The sequence below is a fragment of the Corylus avellana genome, chromosome ca9, assembly GCF_901000735.1.
Source record: "Corylus avellana chromosome ca9, CavTom2PMs-1.0".
In the NCBI taxonomy this organism is placed as follows: Eukaryota; Viridiplantae; Streptophyta; class Magnoliopsida; order Fagales; family Betulaceae; genus Corylus; species Corylus avellana.
The window spans coordinates 1,614,705-1,629,591 of record NC_081549.1 but is presented as its reverse complement, the minus strand read 5'-3'; the positions used below and the strand labels follow the sequence as shown (position 1 = coordinate 1,629,591).

The 14,887-nt window shown below is 34.9% G+C and overlaps 1 protein-coding gene across 1 annotated transcript; it reads right to left on the bottom strand.

Moving 5' to 3' along the window:
- Nucleotides 1-9,752: 9,752 nt before the first annotated feature.
- On the bottom strand, nt 9,753-10,343 carry LOC132162527 (ethylene-responsive transcription factor ERF024). Its single transcript, XM_059572762.1, has one exon. The coding sequence runs from the start codon at nt 10,341-10,343 to the stop codon at nt 9,753-9,755; it is 591 nt and encodes a 196-aa protein (XP_059428745.1).
- Nucleotides 10,344-14,887: the final 4,544 nt, after the last annotated feature.

Genomic DNA, 14,887 nt, shown 5'->3' with positions numbered 1-14,887 from the left:
TTATAAATTACTGAGGTGCTAATTTAGCACTTAGCACGTCAGTATTTTTATTTTTACTTTTTTTTTAAAAAAATATCAGGTATATATATATATATTGTAAATGTTGACGTGTCAAAACTAGCACGTCAAAAATTTCTGACGTGCTAAAACTAGCACGTCAAAAAACAAAAAAGTAGAACATTCAATTTAATTTTTCCTCTTCTTTCTCTCTTTTATTATTTATTATTTTCCCAGATCTACTTTTCTTATTTAATTCCAAATTTTTTTTCTCTCTCTTAATCTCCCTCTACTCTCTCAATCTCTCTGAATCTCCCTCTTCTCTCTCACTCTCTCTGCACGGCTGCTAGAAGAAAAGCAGTTCAAGAAGAAAAAAAAAACAAAAGGAGAAGAGAAGAGAAGCAGAAGGAAAAAAAAAAAAAAAAAAGAAGAGAAGATCAGAAGATCGAAGAAGCAGAAGAAAAAAAAAAAAAAAAAAAGGAGAAGAGAAGAGGATCGAAGAAGAGAGATTTTTGATTTGAAGAAGCTCTGATTTGGTTTATTTTGATTTGATTTGAGAAATTTTTTATTTTTTATTTGAAGAGAAGAAGATAGAAGAAGGAAGAAGGATAAAGTTTATATTTTGATTTGGGTTTTTGATTTTTTGAAGATTTTTTGGGTTTGGGTTTTTGAAAATGGAGGAAAGAAGAGAGAGAGAGAGAGTGCAAATGGAGGAAGGAAGAAGGCAACAGGGAGAGAGCTGGGGGGAAGAAGAAACGTACTGTTTCAGACTAAAAAATATATTTTTAATTGAAAAAAAAAATCCAGAAAATTTAAAATTATTAAAAAAATTAATTTTTCTTTTTTTTTTAAATTTTTTTCTGGATTTTTTTTTAATTAAAATTTTTTCCTGACGTGTTAAATCCAACACATCAGTATTTTTTGACGTGTTGGATCTAGCACGTCAGGAATTTCTGACGTGCCATATTTGGCACGTCAGAAATTGTCAATTCCTGACACCCACATTCTTCACGACTGAAACACATCAAGATTGCTCCGTCAGGAGGGTTTACTGACGTGTCAGACAGCCTGACACGTCAATAAACCTATGTCAATAAAAAATCCTTTTTTTGTAGTGATAATTGGAAGGAAACATATCATACAAATACCATTAGTCTACCAACAACATTGTTTTTGCATTTATTTCATCAAAAGTTGGTCAACCTTATACTCAGTTGTTTTGGTGAAACATATTTTATGAAAAAAAAAATTACTATTTTTTAGCGTTCAGCGTTGTGTCAAACATTGTTTAACCTGAAAATATTTTTAGTTAACTAGAAAAAATAACTTTTATGAAGCATAAAATAGTTTATATGCTTCTCATTTGCGTAAACTATTTTTCGTTGCTCTAACACACTTTCGGGCTGATTATTGTAAAAGGGTTCCTTATAGGGCCTAGTTACTTAGCTACTCTTGTAGGTCCTAGGCTGTATGAACACTTCTATGGGCAAGTAGGCCCATAAGATCAGTTATCTTACAAGTGTCTATCCAAATATGAGAGTTGAGAGACTAGTGGGGTAAATTTTTTTTCTTTGTTTTTTAGAAAACAATATCTAAGTAAAATTATGAGATTACCAAAAAGAACTGTCACATTCTTCTTTACAAAATTATAAATTTTGTTTAATCGTCTGGTGATGTTATACCATTGAATTTGTTTTGACCGTTTGGTCATTATACATTAATTTTATAACGTTTATGATAGTTGGTCAAAAACCGTTTTCAAGATGCTAGCTATTGATTCAATTTTTTTTTTTGGTCAAAAACCATTTTCAAGATGCTAGCTATTGATTCAATTTTTTTTTTTAAAAAAAAAAAAACGTGAGCTTCCTTTGAACTAAGCCAACGTTTATGTTGCCACACAAAAAAAGCACTCACAACTCACAAGATATATATATTTTTATATAATTATTTTTTCATTTTATTACTTTAAAAAATTAAAAGATTATTATCCTCAAGAAAAGATAAAAGGCTTGTTTGTTTTTGCCTTCGTATTAACTTGATTAAAAAATAAAATAAAGAATTATCCGCTTAATTTGTTTTACTTTTGAACGGCTTGATCTTGAACCTTATCAACTGCTGCGTAGTTAAGCCATAAGGTAGACAAACATATTCCCATATACCAACCACGTATTACAAGGAATCTTAATCCATCCACGAGTACAAACCTGCTTGCGCGAACAACGACGACGTCAATGCAAAATTAGTAGGACTTGGTCCACACGGATATATCTGTGTGTGTTATACTTTGCACCCTAATGTACGTTTAATCTTAAAGTAAGACCAGGTCTTCAAGGTTAGCATCTACGTTTTTGTTTTCTAACCGTACGTATAATAGTCAACCACTTCTTCTTATATAAACCAAATCAACTCCATACAACTGCTATAGTTTTCCTTCAACGCACACACAGCTAATAAACCAGTGCCCATTTCCTTCAAATTCCATCTGCTCGTGAACAAAACACTAGTGCACCATGGATCATTCTTCTTTGCTTCTTCAAATTCCTCAACCCTCCTTGCCCACATACACAAATGGTGTGTCTTCCAATTCACCCATGCCTCAAGAGAATAGACTATCATCACCTCAACTTCATAAACTAAACCCCAAACGATTTTCTCGATCCACAATAACTCTTCATTCTCACCATAATAGTCCCAAAATTTTCGTGCATGGAGATAGACTTTCAAATCTTCGGGATCTCTGCAGCAATATCCCAGCAACTCCAACGCCACGCAAAATAGCAGTAACAAAAGAAGAGATTGAGGAGCTAAGCCGAGGCATCGCAGGGTTGTCTGTGAAAGGTGGTGCTGGCAGGCAAAGAGGTTTGAATTCTCCGACCACAAATTCAAAGCAAAGGCGTTTGAATGTTAGTTCGACCACAACTACTCGTGGTGGTTCTGCTGGATTGTTTGGTACCTTAATTCGAAGGCCTGGACGTTTCAAAGTACGGACAGTAGTTTTGAGAGGAACTACCAATACCAAATAAATCTGTAAAATCTAGTAAATGCTTAGAAAAAAAAAATGTCGTGTATCACTTAGATCCAACTACTGATGATATTTGTTTAATTTTCACTTCAGGTTCTTCTATTTATATGAATTGTAGCTAAGCCTTCATATATATATATATATATATATATATATATATATATATATATATATATATATATATATAAATAACTTGTTTTGGAGTTCAATTTTTCTTTTAATTTTATTAATTTAAAAAATCCAAAATGACATGGGTGAAAAGCATGCATTTGGGTAAAATAATAAGATAGAACTTTGCGATATCTTGTTGTTGTTGTTAATAAGAAAATCAATTAAATGTTCAAATTTGTCATTTTTTTTTTCACAAAAGCATGATTATAACTATAAATTTCTCGATTAAATAGTATAATTCTTGTTGGAAATAATTTTGATGGTTCAAAATTTCTTGTTATACTAAATAATATTAATTCAAAAAATAAAGCAAGAAAAGTTAATTCTCACAGTACTATAAAATCACACAAGATGGGTTATTCTTAAAAGTTAATTCGTGTTTCGTCGAGTATTCAACTCAACGAGATTTAGTCGCTTAACACACAACCTCTCAAGATTAAACTATAGCATTTACCTTCCTTAAAAATACATTTCTAAATACAAAGGCAAAATGAGCAATCATTCTATCAAAGTGGATGAGGAACTACTGACCACAGTAGAACGAAGACTGCTTGACAACGTCACCATACGGCCGGTATTAGAGTCAAAGAAGTTACGTATATCAATCTATAAACGTGATGCTGGTAATGGTGAGTTTTCTATAACCATAAAAAAATCTAATGACCAAATGGTCATAACGTCAAAACCGTAGAACATGTTAATGATCAAACAAGAAGAATAAATCATATTTTTTTTCTCATTATATTAATGTGACACTGAAATAAGCATTTTTTTTTAACAAGATGATTTGCAATGTCACATTAACAAATGAGATAAAAGTGTAACGTATAATATTTTTTTTAATTTAGAGTGATAACATGGCAATTTGTGAACCATTCGTTTACCATAAACAGCAACGAGTTGAGGAATTGTAGGACCTCTAATCCATAACTATTACATGGAATCTATCCATCTATGAATGCAATGGAGATCGATCCAACCACCTGCTTGCGCGAACAAGGACGACTTCAATACAATATTAATGGCCTAATTGGTCCACATGCATGAATACCCCACTTTAATTTTCATCTGCCATAACGCCATTAACGCGTAATTTCAAACTCAAAGTAAGACCAAGTCTTTAGCAAGATAATTACTTCTATGGATTTGTGGTATAAACTCATCTTTTTGTGCCCTGTAATAAGATATTGACATCTTAATTTTGTACAACTTAAGAAATGGTATATCTTCCAACTCACCCATGTCTCAAGACTACAGTTTATCGCCTTTCGTGTAAATTAATTAAGCCTAACTACCGAAAATATTTGTTTGATTTGCACTTTAAGTTATTCCATTTATATGAGTTGTAAATAATTCATCATATATAGCATGTTTTGAATTTCGTTCTTACTTTTAATTTTAAATGAGGTGGAGGTACGATACAGCTTTGTGTTCATTGGCTACTGCCCAACAGGCGTTTTAAGGCCCGATTATTAAGAAAGCTCATTACAATGTTAGGGCCAGGACTGACGGGATTAGGCCCATTAGTTTTAAACGGCTTATCTGGTATGGGCCTGGAAAGTTAATCGTCACCCTTTCCAGAATATTTTCTATTCCATCCAAATATCCATTATTCAATAGAGAGTGTGAGTATGTGTGTGTGTGTGTGTGTGAGAGAGAGAGAGAGAGAGAGAGAGAGAGCGTTTCTGAAGTGCAGGTCCCATTGGAAGAAAAACACCCATCAGCCATGATTTGGTCAACACTCACCACCCATCGCCATGATTCAATGATATGATATAAAACTGTATCTAATTTGGACAGTATATATATATATATATATATATATATATATATACACATTGTGATGATCTCCCATTTCTTTTCTTTTATTTTCTTTTGTGTATTGCATGTGTATGACTTATATACATTCAGGAAACAAGAAAAAGCAGGAAAATTAGTGCTCAAGTTGTGTAGGTGGTACTGTTAAAGCTCCAATATGACATTTAAAGTTGAAGAATTCGTTACTCTTGCTTTCACGCCAGGGGAAAGAAAAGTATGGAAATTATGATTAGAAATCAAAGATTGCGAATATGTAAGATTCAATTTACTTATAATTTTGTACGATACCCGTCAATCTCTTGGTATAAAGTGTTGGTGCAGGTTATGATGTTGGTGACAACGAATATGCCTTGTTTCTTCATTTTCTTTGAATATTCGTTTAGTTTACAGTGGAAATATCAAATTGATTGGACCCTTTGAAAGATACGGAATTTTATGTCAATGATCAATGCTGTATAAGTTTATCCCAATAAAATTTGCATAATTAAAGTGGATTTTCACCTTTCCTTTTCTTTAATTGGTTTTAAAACCTCGGCTGGTACCGGCACACATGGTTTCCCACATAGATTCCAAGTGGGTATCTAGTCGACACTTTTATTTATACTATTTTTCTTTTAAAAGCAAGAAGATTAGAAATTATATTTTTATTTCACTTTGTTAACATAATTATCAATCGGTTATTGTTATATATATATATATATATTAAAATTCACATTTGTATTTTACAACTATCCTTCAATATTAACATGACAATTTTAACTGACTCTTCATTTTTATTTTTATTTTAACAAATAAAGACCTAATCTCATTGGGCATGTATAATGGATGGGCAATGGGGCCAGGCATTGTGATAGCAATGTACTCTCAATGGACCATGGGCTGGCATTGTCATGGTCTTTTCAGGTACATCCGAGACCGCAAGGTTTTGGGGACCTACGACCAAAATAAAAGTATTGGGTACCTTTCCCGGGTACCCATTTCTGAGTTGCTTGCTTCTAATTCAATTTCAGACCCAAGAAGCCCATTCCATATTGTTAGCATATGATTGAAAAATAATAGATATCTAGCTAACTTTTATACCACATATTAATACGTGCAGTATACCTTAAGGTCCATCTACTCAGATTAACTTAAGGTATTGAACCCACCTGTCCCGAAGGTCTTCACAACCTCCCTCTTTACATAGTTTAAATTTATCAAACAACCTAATTTTAAGGTGGTAATACCATAAATAAGCCAAGTACTACTCAAAACTTTGGGCTCAATTGACACTTTGGACTCAATGTCTTACTCATTAAAAACGTTAAAAAGCCTAAGAGCCTCCACAATTATAGGCCAACCAGGTGGTGGTGGTAAGACAATGGGTAGTCTAAGATAGAAAAGGAGGATTAACCCCAAATAAACTAAGAGCCATTTTTTCCCTAAACTCTCTCTATTCTATTTTGTTTATATTAGTATATTACTGAGTTAATCATCGAAGGCTCTCCAAGCTCACATTCAATACCACTCTGATAGCTGTTTTTTTGTCTTGCAGATAGCCTGTCAACCAATCTAGTTGAGCGAAAATAAATTAGCTTTATGAGAAAGGGATCATGATCCTGATCCTGATCCTATAAGAATAATATTCATATTTAATTTGTGTCCAATTGGGGCCAAAGTACTTGTTGACAAGATGGAAAATATTTCAAAGTTACAAAACCAGCCGATGTTATGAGTCTGTAACCATCTTGTCAGTTTCGGAACAGTGCATACATAATCAAGTGCAATCTTAATGAAGAGTCCAAGACAGTTGTGTTATGGTTGTCTCAATGATCTAATGAAGCCCGTCATTAGGGTAAACCGTAATATATAGGCACTAATTAAGAAAGAAGGCCGCCTCAAATGTCATCGATCAGCAAGCATGAATAGGAGGAGCATAAAATCTTAATTAGCACAGTCAATAAAGGTGATAATTAGCCTTTTTGTGGTGCTTAAGCCATCGTTTAATCCCTAATCATAACTTCTCTTGACTTCTGCCATTGATGGAGTTTTGCCTGCTGTCAATCCAAACGACAAAAATGGCGCTTTTGCCAAATTCACTCTAACCCCTGGATGCAGTATCAAATAAATTAACAAAAATGGTACTGCTCTTGGTCTGCTTACAAGTTACATGTCCTACTGTTGCTGGGCCACACATGCAGTCAGACTTGTTGATTTCACCCCCTTTTTTAGGTTTCTTTAATTAGTCATAACTCATGATAGTGGAGAACTGGTACGTGCAATGGCGGCTGTGATATAAAAAATTCACTTGTTAAATGTTTATATATGAATCTTCAGATAAAGTTTTCTTTTTTCCCCTTAATAATGCTTAGAATATTGGATTTAGATCCGAATCTCCAAAAAATTCAGACCGGGTACGGTGGTTAGGCGTTCGAGCAAGTTTTAAAACAGTTCGGAATTTGGAATCCACCTAATTAGGCACCTCGAGCTTAACACCCCCTCTCTTATTTGGGCAAAGAATTTAGGGAATTTGAATTCTAAAGTATCTGTTGAAGCAAAAAAGGGAGGAAAAAAAAGCATGAGACAACTATAAAAATAAAACCAAAAATTCATGGTAATTAATTAGACTAATAAGATGTAAAATCCGAATAAAGTAGGAAAGTTATTCCTCACCGTGTCTTTAATTATCCTCTAGATGATAACAAGTAGACATTCTAAAAAACCATAGTGTGCTTTTGGATGGCACTTTTGGTTTTTGATATGTCGAGAAGTTTATAGATCAAACTTTTCTTCTTCTTGCCTGCATATGGCAAACTTTATGGAAGAAGTTTAACATTTTAGGCCCCTTGCCTAAATTGGGAAGATACCCTCTTTTGGATGGGGTTTGTCTTACGATGTTTTTAGTTCTTAAGCTGTTTGATTGCTTATTAAGTGCTTCGGGGTTTCCCCATTGTAATTGTTGTCAATGTTTGAGGTATGCCTCAGCGTATGTAGTTGTATTCCTTTAATTGCGCTTCAATTATGTTCATTTTATTTATCCAAAAAAAAGGAAAATTTGCATAAGCTTACTATTCAACTTCTGCATTTCTTCGTCCCTAAAAGGCAGTACACTCAGTTGGGGATCACGCCTCATGAAGCGAAGGTCACTGATTCGAATCTCCTCTCTCCCCCTCTTGTGTGAACATGTCAATTCGACTCATTAAGCTTATATGTATATACATGTAGACCCCTCATTCCGGGCTCCTCAAAAACGTGCTCGGACATCCCACGTCCCACACACCCTTCTTTTATTTCTGGTTGGAATTTCACATAAAATTTCAGATGATCAGAATCTTGGTACCAAAGGAGGTGGTAGGAAGATTTATGCGCTTTACTAAAAAGTTTCCGTCTGAGCAGAGTTCCATTGTCTGAGTGCTAAGATTAATTATGTTTAGCTAGGTGGGTATCCAATTAACCACATTCCCCTTCATGCCTCCCACTAAGTCTCTCACTCTCATCACTTCGATCCCACTCTCCCACTTCGTAAAAACTGAAAACTACCATATTTCATGGATGCCCCTACACCTACGATGCATGACTTTTGTGGACCCTTTCGAAAGGTCGAAGCTAGGTGAAGGGTTACCATCCATCACGAAATTCCATGGCATCTATGCCCGCTGTTTGAATGCCCCGTCAGAGGAACCAGACTAGTGAGAATGACACGTCAACAAATATGGTAAGGTGGGCCGGAAACTTTTGGGGACCTCGTTTCTAACCATCACAAAGTATGCTAGAAGGAAATATTAAAATGAAGTACTATTTGAGTTAAATTAATTTAATAATTATGATACCCTTAAAGTAACTCTTGATTGTTCGGTTGACTAACGCTTCCAACTTGCTTGCTTTTCTTCACCTAACCATTCATGCTATTTGCTTAATTTGGAACTGAATGATGGATTGAAGGTGGAGCATCTGAATATATAATTCTTTATATCTTTCCCTTCATTAATTTTCAATGCAATTGCAGATTCTGATATGATCATGGCGTGCTTAATTGGATTGATTTTTGCTACTCAACAAAGTTCTGGAGGGAGATAGAGATGGAGAGTAGTGATATTATGCAGTAATCTTGCAGATGGTGCATGATGCAAATCGCTGTACAGTTTTTGGAAGGATGTTCTAGCTATATATCTCGTGCCTTAAATTTCTTGTGGATTAATCTTTTTATCTTTAGGGAGTTGGTAGTTGCGAATTCAGTTGGTGGCAGTTAAGGGTGGAATGGAATCTTTCTTCACGAACACCAAATTCTATTGCCAAAGCTTTCTGCTGCATACTTTACTTGAGTTTCAATCAAAGCATAGTAACCTGAAATCAAGAGGGCCTTTAATGTATTAAGAGAAGAATTTAATTAAAGCGAGTTTTTGGCTTTTGCCCTCTTGCGAGAATTGGAGGATATGAATTGAAGTTTCAGGTCTCTCTGAAGAAATCAACTGATCAAGCTGCTTAATTTGTGGAACTCCTGAAGCAAGAAAACAACAGAAAGGTGCAAGAAGAGAAATCCGGAATACAGAAAATCCTGTACAAATTATTAAACAAACCAACCAAGCCACTCATAGACGCATTTGATGTTGTCATCCAGCATTCTGAGTTTTCGTTGCCAGACTGCGGCCGTCATATATATATATATAGATATATTATATATAGAGTTTAATTAATTAAGTCTCTCATGATGTTTTGTTTTTGGTAGACAATATTATTTAAGATATATATAGATATATATATCGGATTAAGGAAACTTCCAAAGGTTCTGATCCCCAGAGAATTCAGCATCTTCGCCAGCAATGTCCAAGCGAGGAGGGCTAAGAAGCATCCCTTCAGCCATGTTCATAAGAACATTAGGCATGTCAAAGATCATATCCTCATCAACAAATTCATCAGCCGCCGCCACAGCTCTTTCCGGCTCCTCTGTGATTTGTGCCCCACTACCCTCAGCATCCTTTGCAGCGCCCATAGCGGCGGCAGCAGAGGCTGCAGCCGCTTGGATATCACGTGGGGAAGTGGAGGCGGGCACGGGCAAAGAAGAGGCAGAGTTGGGAAAATTAAGCTCAGCTTGTTGACCCTTAAGAGAAAGTGCCGCCACGTCGTAAGCGACGGCAGCCATTTCCGGTGAAGGGAATGTGCCTAGCCAGATTCTATTAGGCTTTCTAGGCTCCCGAATCTCCGACACCCATTTGCCACTGCTCCGACGCCTCACTCCACGATAAACCGGGTGTCGGCCCCTGGCAACAGGTGCAGCCGCAGCAGTAGCAGAGGCATTGCTGCTACTGCTGCTACTGCTAGAACTTGTCTTTGTGGTGGACTGTGAATAATACTGCATGGTTTTTCACTAGGGTAATGAAGAAGATTGGCGGGAAGTTGGGATTGGATCGTTGGAGGCTGAGAGAAGCCATTTATGGTGGATGGAAATCTTTGGCAAAATCTGGTTGAAGAGCAAGGAGTTCTGAGAAGAAAGTGCAAACCAGTTGTTGCTGAACTGCGCTTGCAGAGGTTTCGGGTGTAAGCCAGCTTTGTGTTGGACATCTGGGTTGGACTATGTTTTTGCAGCAAAAAAAACTATCTTAATTAACGTCAAGAACAGTAAGGTTTTTGGGGGCCGAAAAGAAATGCACTCGATTATAAAAAACCGTAATTTCCCGACATCACCTCTACAGTTGTATTATGTAAAGTAGGGTTTTAGCTTCTCTAAAACCATTATGTGTTTTATGGTTACGGACTGACGAGACATCACTATTATTAGATTGCCATCGTCACCAATATAATGCCATTCAGGTTAATTAAATAATTATAACATCTCTTGTTGTACAAGAGCTTTCAATGAAATTACTTTTCATCAAGTTATGAAATCAACAAATTAACCTGCTTCAATATTCTAGCCAGTTTAATATTAATTGGCCTCATACTGCCCATTGTTCAGGACAATAAACACTTTGCAGGATTAAATGCTATTCCATATCAAGAATCTAAATGCTTTAGGCCAACCCAAAAAAAAAAAGTCCATATTCCCATTATTTCTTTCTTCTAGGTCATCCATCTCTCTCACTCTCTGGTTCTTTCTTCTGTGTGAACTAGCTAGTATATATATATTCCAATAGAAATGCTTCAGAGGTAGTGCAACCTGATCAACCCATTGCCAAACGATGGAGTTAAACGATCTTAGGCTTGGCACCCCAGGCCAAATGTTTGATTTTCAAAAACATTAATTAATTGTAACATAGCCAAGTAATTATATGTTGTTGCATGTTTCATGCATATCTTTGAAGCTGAATTTATAACATTTTGATCACATGTTAGTGCTACGCATATTGACTTCATCAAAATATCGAGGAATATGATCAACACAAGTGAAGTGAAATACATTCCAACACACATCTCACCTGCAAATTTCATGATCAATATGAATATTTGTTTTACAATGTTTATATCTTTTACTTTCAAAGTACTAACCCCTTAGGGTTTTATGCTGTAAATCATAGCATGATGAAGTAAAAAATAAGGGTTTGAAGGTCCACCATATCCAGTCAAAAGTTATAACTCATTTATTTAATGCATCCAACCAAATTTTTTTGGAACACATTTTCATTGAACAGTTGCATCTATTAACGTTTGACCTAAAAATAATTAGTAAAAACATTTGTTTCTTTGAATGGAACTACAAATGGGCCAAGGGGTCCTCTTGGTTTCCAAATTTGATTCTCAATGAGAAATCTTGATTCCGTATGAGTCGGCTTCAATCAGTTGACTCCAAAAATATTTTTAGTAGAGTAATGCTAAAAACCACACCCTCAATATTCCACCTAAAGATGGAATCATAAATTTTCATTCGGAGGGGTCAAACTTAATTAATTTTAAAGCTTCACACACACACATATAAAGAAAATTAAAAACCAAGGGAGGCCATGGCTTTCCTTGGTCATAATGTAGCTTCGTATGCTCACCCTCATTCTACTTGGTTGACATGACCGTGTCAATCAACTTTTAAATTAATCTTGTTAAAATTAAAAAAATAAAAATAAATAAATAAATAAATAATAATAATAATAATAATAATAATAAAACTAAAGATTAATAAACACTATCAAATTAGCCCAATTAAATGGACATGTGATTTTTAGCATTTGTCTTCTGAGTAAGAATGAAGTTAACCTAAAAAATAGGAATTAGAGCAGATGTTACAAAAATTCTTCTTGAAAAGCCACCATCCTGTACCTACCCACTGACCTCCCAAACACGTTTAATGGCAGCATTGTTGTGAGGTTTAGCTCTTTTATTAAGTGCATGAACTTAATTGGTATCATCACACCCTTGACCAAGAATGGTAGCAAAATTCTCCAACTTGCAAGCAACCAACATCTAACCAAGTTGCACAGCAAAAATATATATTAAACAAATGCAAAATCGTGGATTGAGAGAACAGACATTTTTTTTTAATCCTTTTTTAGTATGTAAACACACATGGGGCCATATAGAAGTTCTTATATCTATCAGAATGGACCCATTCTCATGGAAATCTGATTTTTTTTTTTTTTTTTTTTACTTGCATGTCTGGGTACGTGATGTTCATGGGTTCTGCAACATTCATGTCGATCGAACTGCCCATGATCGATCAGTTGTTGTTGGATGTAAAATTGCCAGTCATCCAATCTAAGCCATGATAAAAATGGGTGTATATATATATATATATATATATATATATATATATAATGCTATTGAGCCTCAAACTTGTGATCAGGCACTTACTTCTTTGTATGAAAAAACTTATTAATTAACACTTATTACGTCCTTTGTCCGTACAACTCCCAAAAGAAAGTCCCAAATTTACATATTAGGGTACTCCTAGACAAGTGGGTTATCATATCGAACCATTAAAACATTATAATCCAAGAAGTGGACCCTTAATTTTGGTTAAAAAGCGTCATATGTATATATAATAAAACATTTAAGTATGGGCTGTATATCTGGAGCCACCTTTCTTGATCCATTAGCGCCGAGTTTTTGCTTTTGCGGTAGAGAGTTATTTGTGGCTTGTGCACCCCACCACCCCACCTGGACCTAAAAGTCACGCCTTGAAAGTGACATTGGCTCGGTCCCATTAAAAGGATAACGTTAATGTGGAGTTCCTCTAGGTGTTGATCCGTAAAGTGTTTCAGCAGGAGGGGCCCCTTCAATAGAACCCCTTCAGAGGAACAAGCCTTCTAAATATTATATTTTCGGTTAAGTTAACGATTAAATGATTAATATGGTATCAGAGCTAAAGATTTTGGGCCCATTTAATTAAATTAAATATTTCACGTGTTAGACCTCACCTATTAAAATAGATCGAGTTTGAGCCCACCCGTGCGGATTGGGAGAGTGTTAAAGTAATGATTAATTGTCTATTTGGGTATGTGTTTGAGAGACCTAAAAGTTCGTTTAATACTCAAAAAGTTCGTTTGAAGAAAAAAGTATCTGTTTGGTAAAAATACTTGAAAACGCTTTTAAGGATTCAAAAAGCGTAAAAATTGACAAAATGCACTTTTGACAAAAGTTTAAAAATGATACTTTTGCCAAAAAACTCTTAACTTAAAAACTCTATTTTTCAACCACAATCTCAAACATGCTCTAAGTAATTAAATTTACATCTTCTTATCAGCTTAACATTTTGGGACAACTCATAATTTTAACATTTTCTTTATCTATCTAATCAAATTTTGAGTTGTCCGCTCACTTGTTTGGGCACGTAAGTCCCACAATGACTCTGTGTAAGGATGGCAAATTGGTGTAAATGTGGATCCACGTGTTGATAAAAATGGTTATTGGGGGCTTTGAATAAATTCAAGCTGAGGCGTGTATCCGTGTTTGTGTGTTGCGGCGGGTCTGCCGCGGCCGCGTGAAACATACTGTTGGCCTCTTAGGCAGGCAATCTTGGGAATCGATGTATGTTAAAATTCAACTGCAGTTCTTTTTAACAATGATTCTTTTGTTTGAAGTGTGGTTAAGTTTCTACATCAATCCTAATTCAAAGCCATTAACCGACAGTTTTCAAAATTTTACATTTTTCACTCAAGTCAATAGTACTCAATAGATCAACTCCATATGGTCGATGTTTGATTTTTACTTAATTTTAGTTGGAATAAGGTGCATCTACGTTGAAAATAGATAGCCATTAGATTCCTTTATTTCTTTCATTCTTTCTTTCCATTTTTCTTTGAAAATTATTTTCCTGACAAATTATAAAATTGATCATGAAATTTCAGGATATGACTCAAAGCTGACAAATAACTTATTCCGTATAAATTTTTATCGATCATTCTTTTGTTGGGGTTATTATGAAATTACACACACAAAAATTGGCACTCGGTGGTCGACTTCCCCCAAGCCAACCAATGGCCAATTTGGGGTGGGGGGTTCGGCGAGCCAAAGCCCATTTTTCTTTTTCACAAATTTTTTAGGATAAATATGTAATTTCACAATGGCTCCCAATAAAATATACACAAAATTTATACGAATAGAATTATTTATTATATAAGTATATCATATGGAGTTATTTAGATCCAATTCCATTAATTTTTGAGGCAATACTTACTTGTTTATATTAACCAGTAGGTTTACCAAAAAGCGACTTTTAACTCTTTTCCCTTAGCCCAACACTAATCTAGTTTGAAATGACTTATTATTTGAATCCGAATAGATGAATACTCATTCATTTTCTCAAAGTCTCTTGATATGATTAGGTTATGCTTGTAGATGTAAAAAGCACGAACTCATGCTTTTTTCTTTTCTTTTTTTAAATGAGGACAACATGAGGACATTGTTTCTCCAAAATCAAGCTGAACTATTAGATTATGAATTTAGATTCTCTACAATTTATTGTCAAAAAATAAA

Excerpts from the sequence above, each read along its gene's own strand:
- LOC132162527 (XM_059572762.1), bottom strand. The coding sequence starts at position 10,343 with ATGCAGTATTATTCACAGTCCACCACAAAGACAAGTTCTAGCAGTAGC.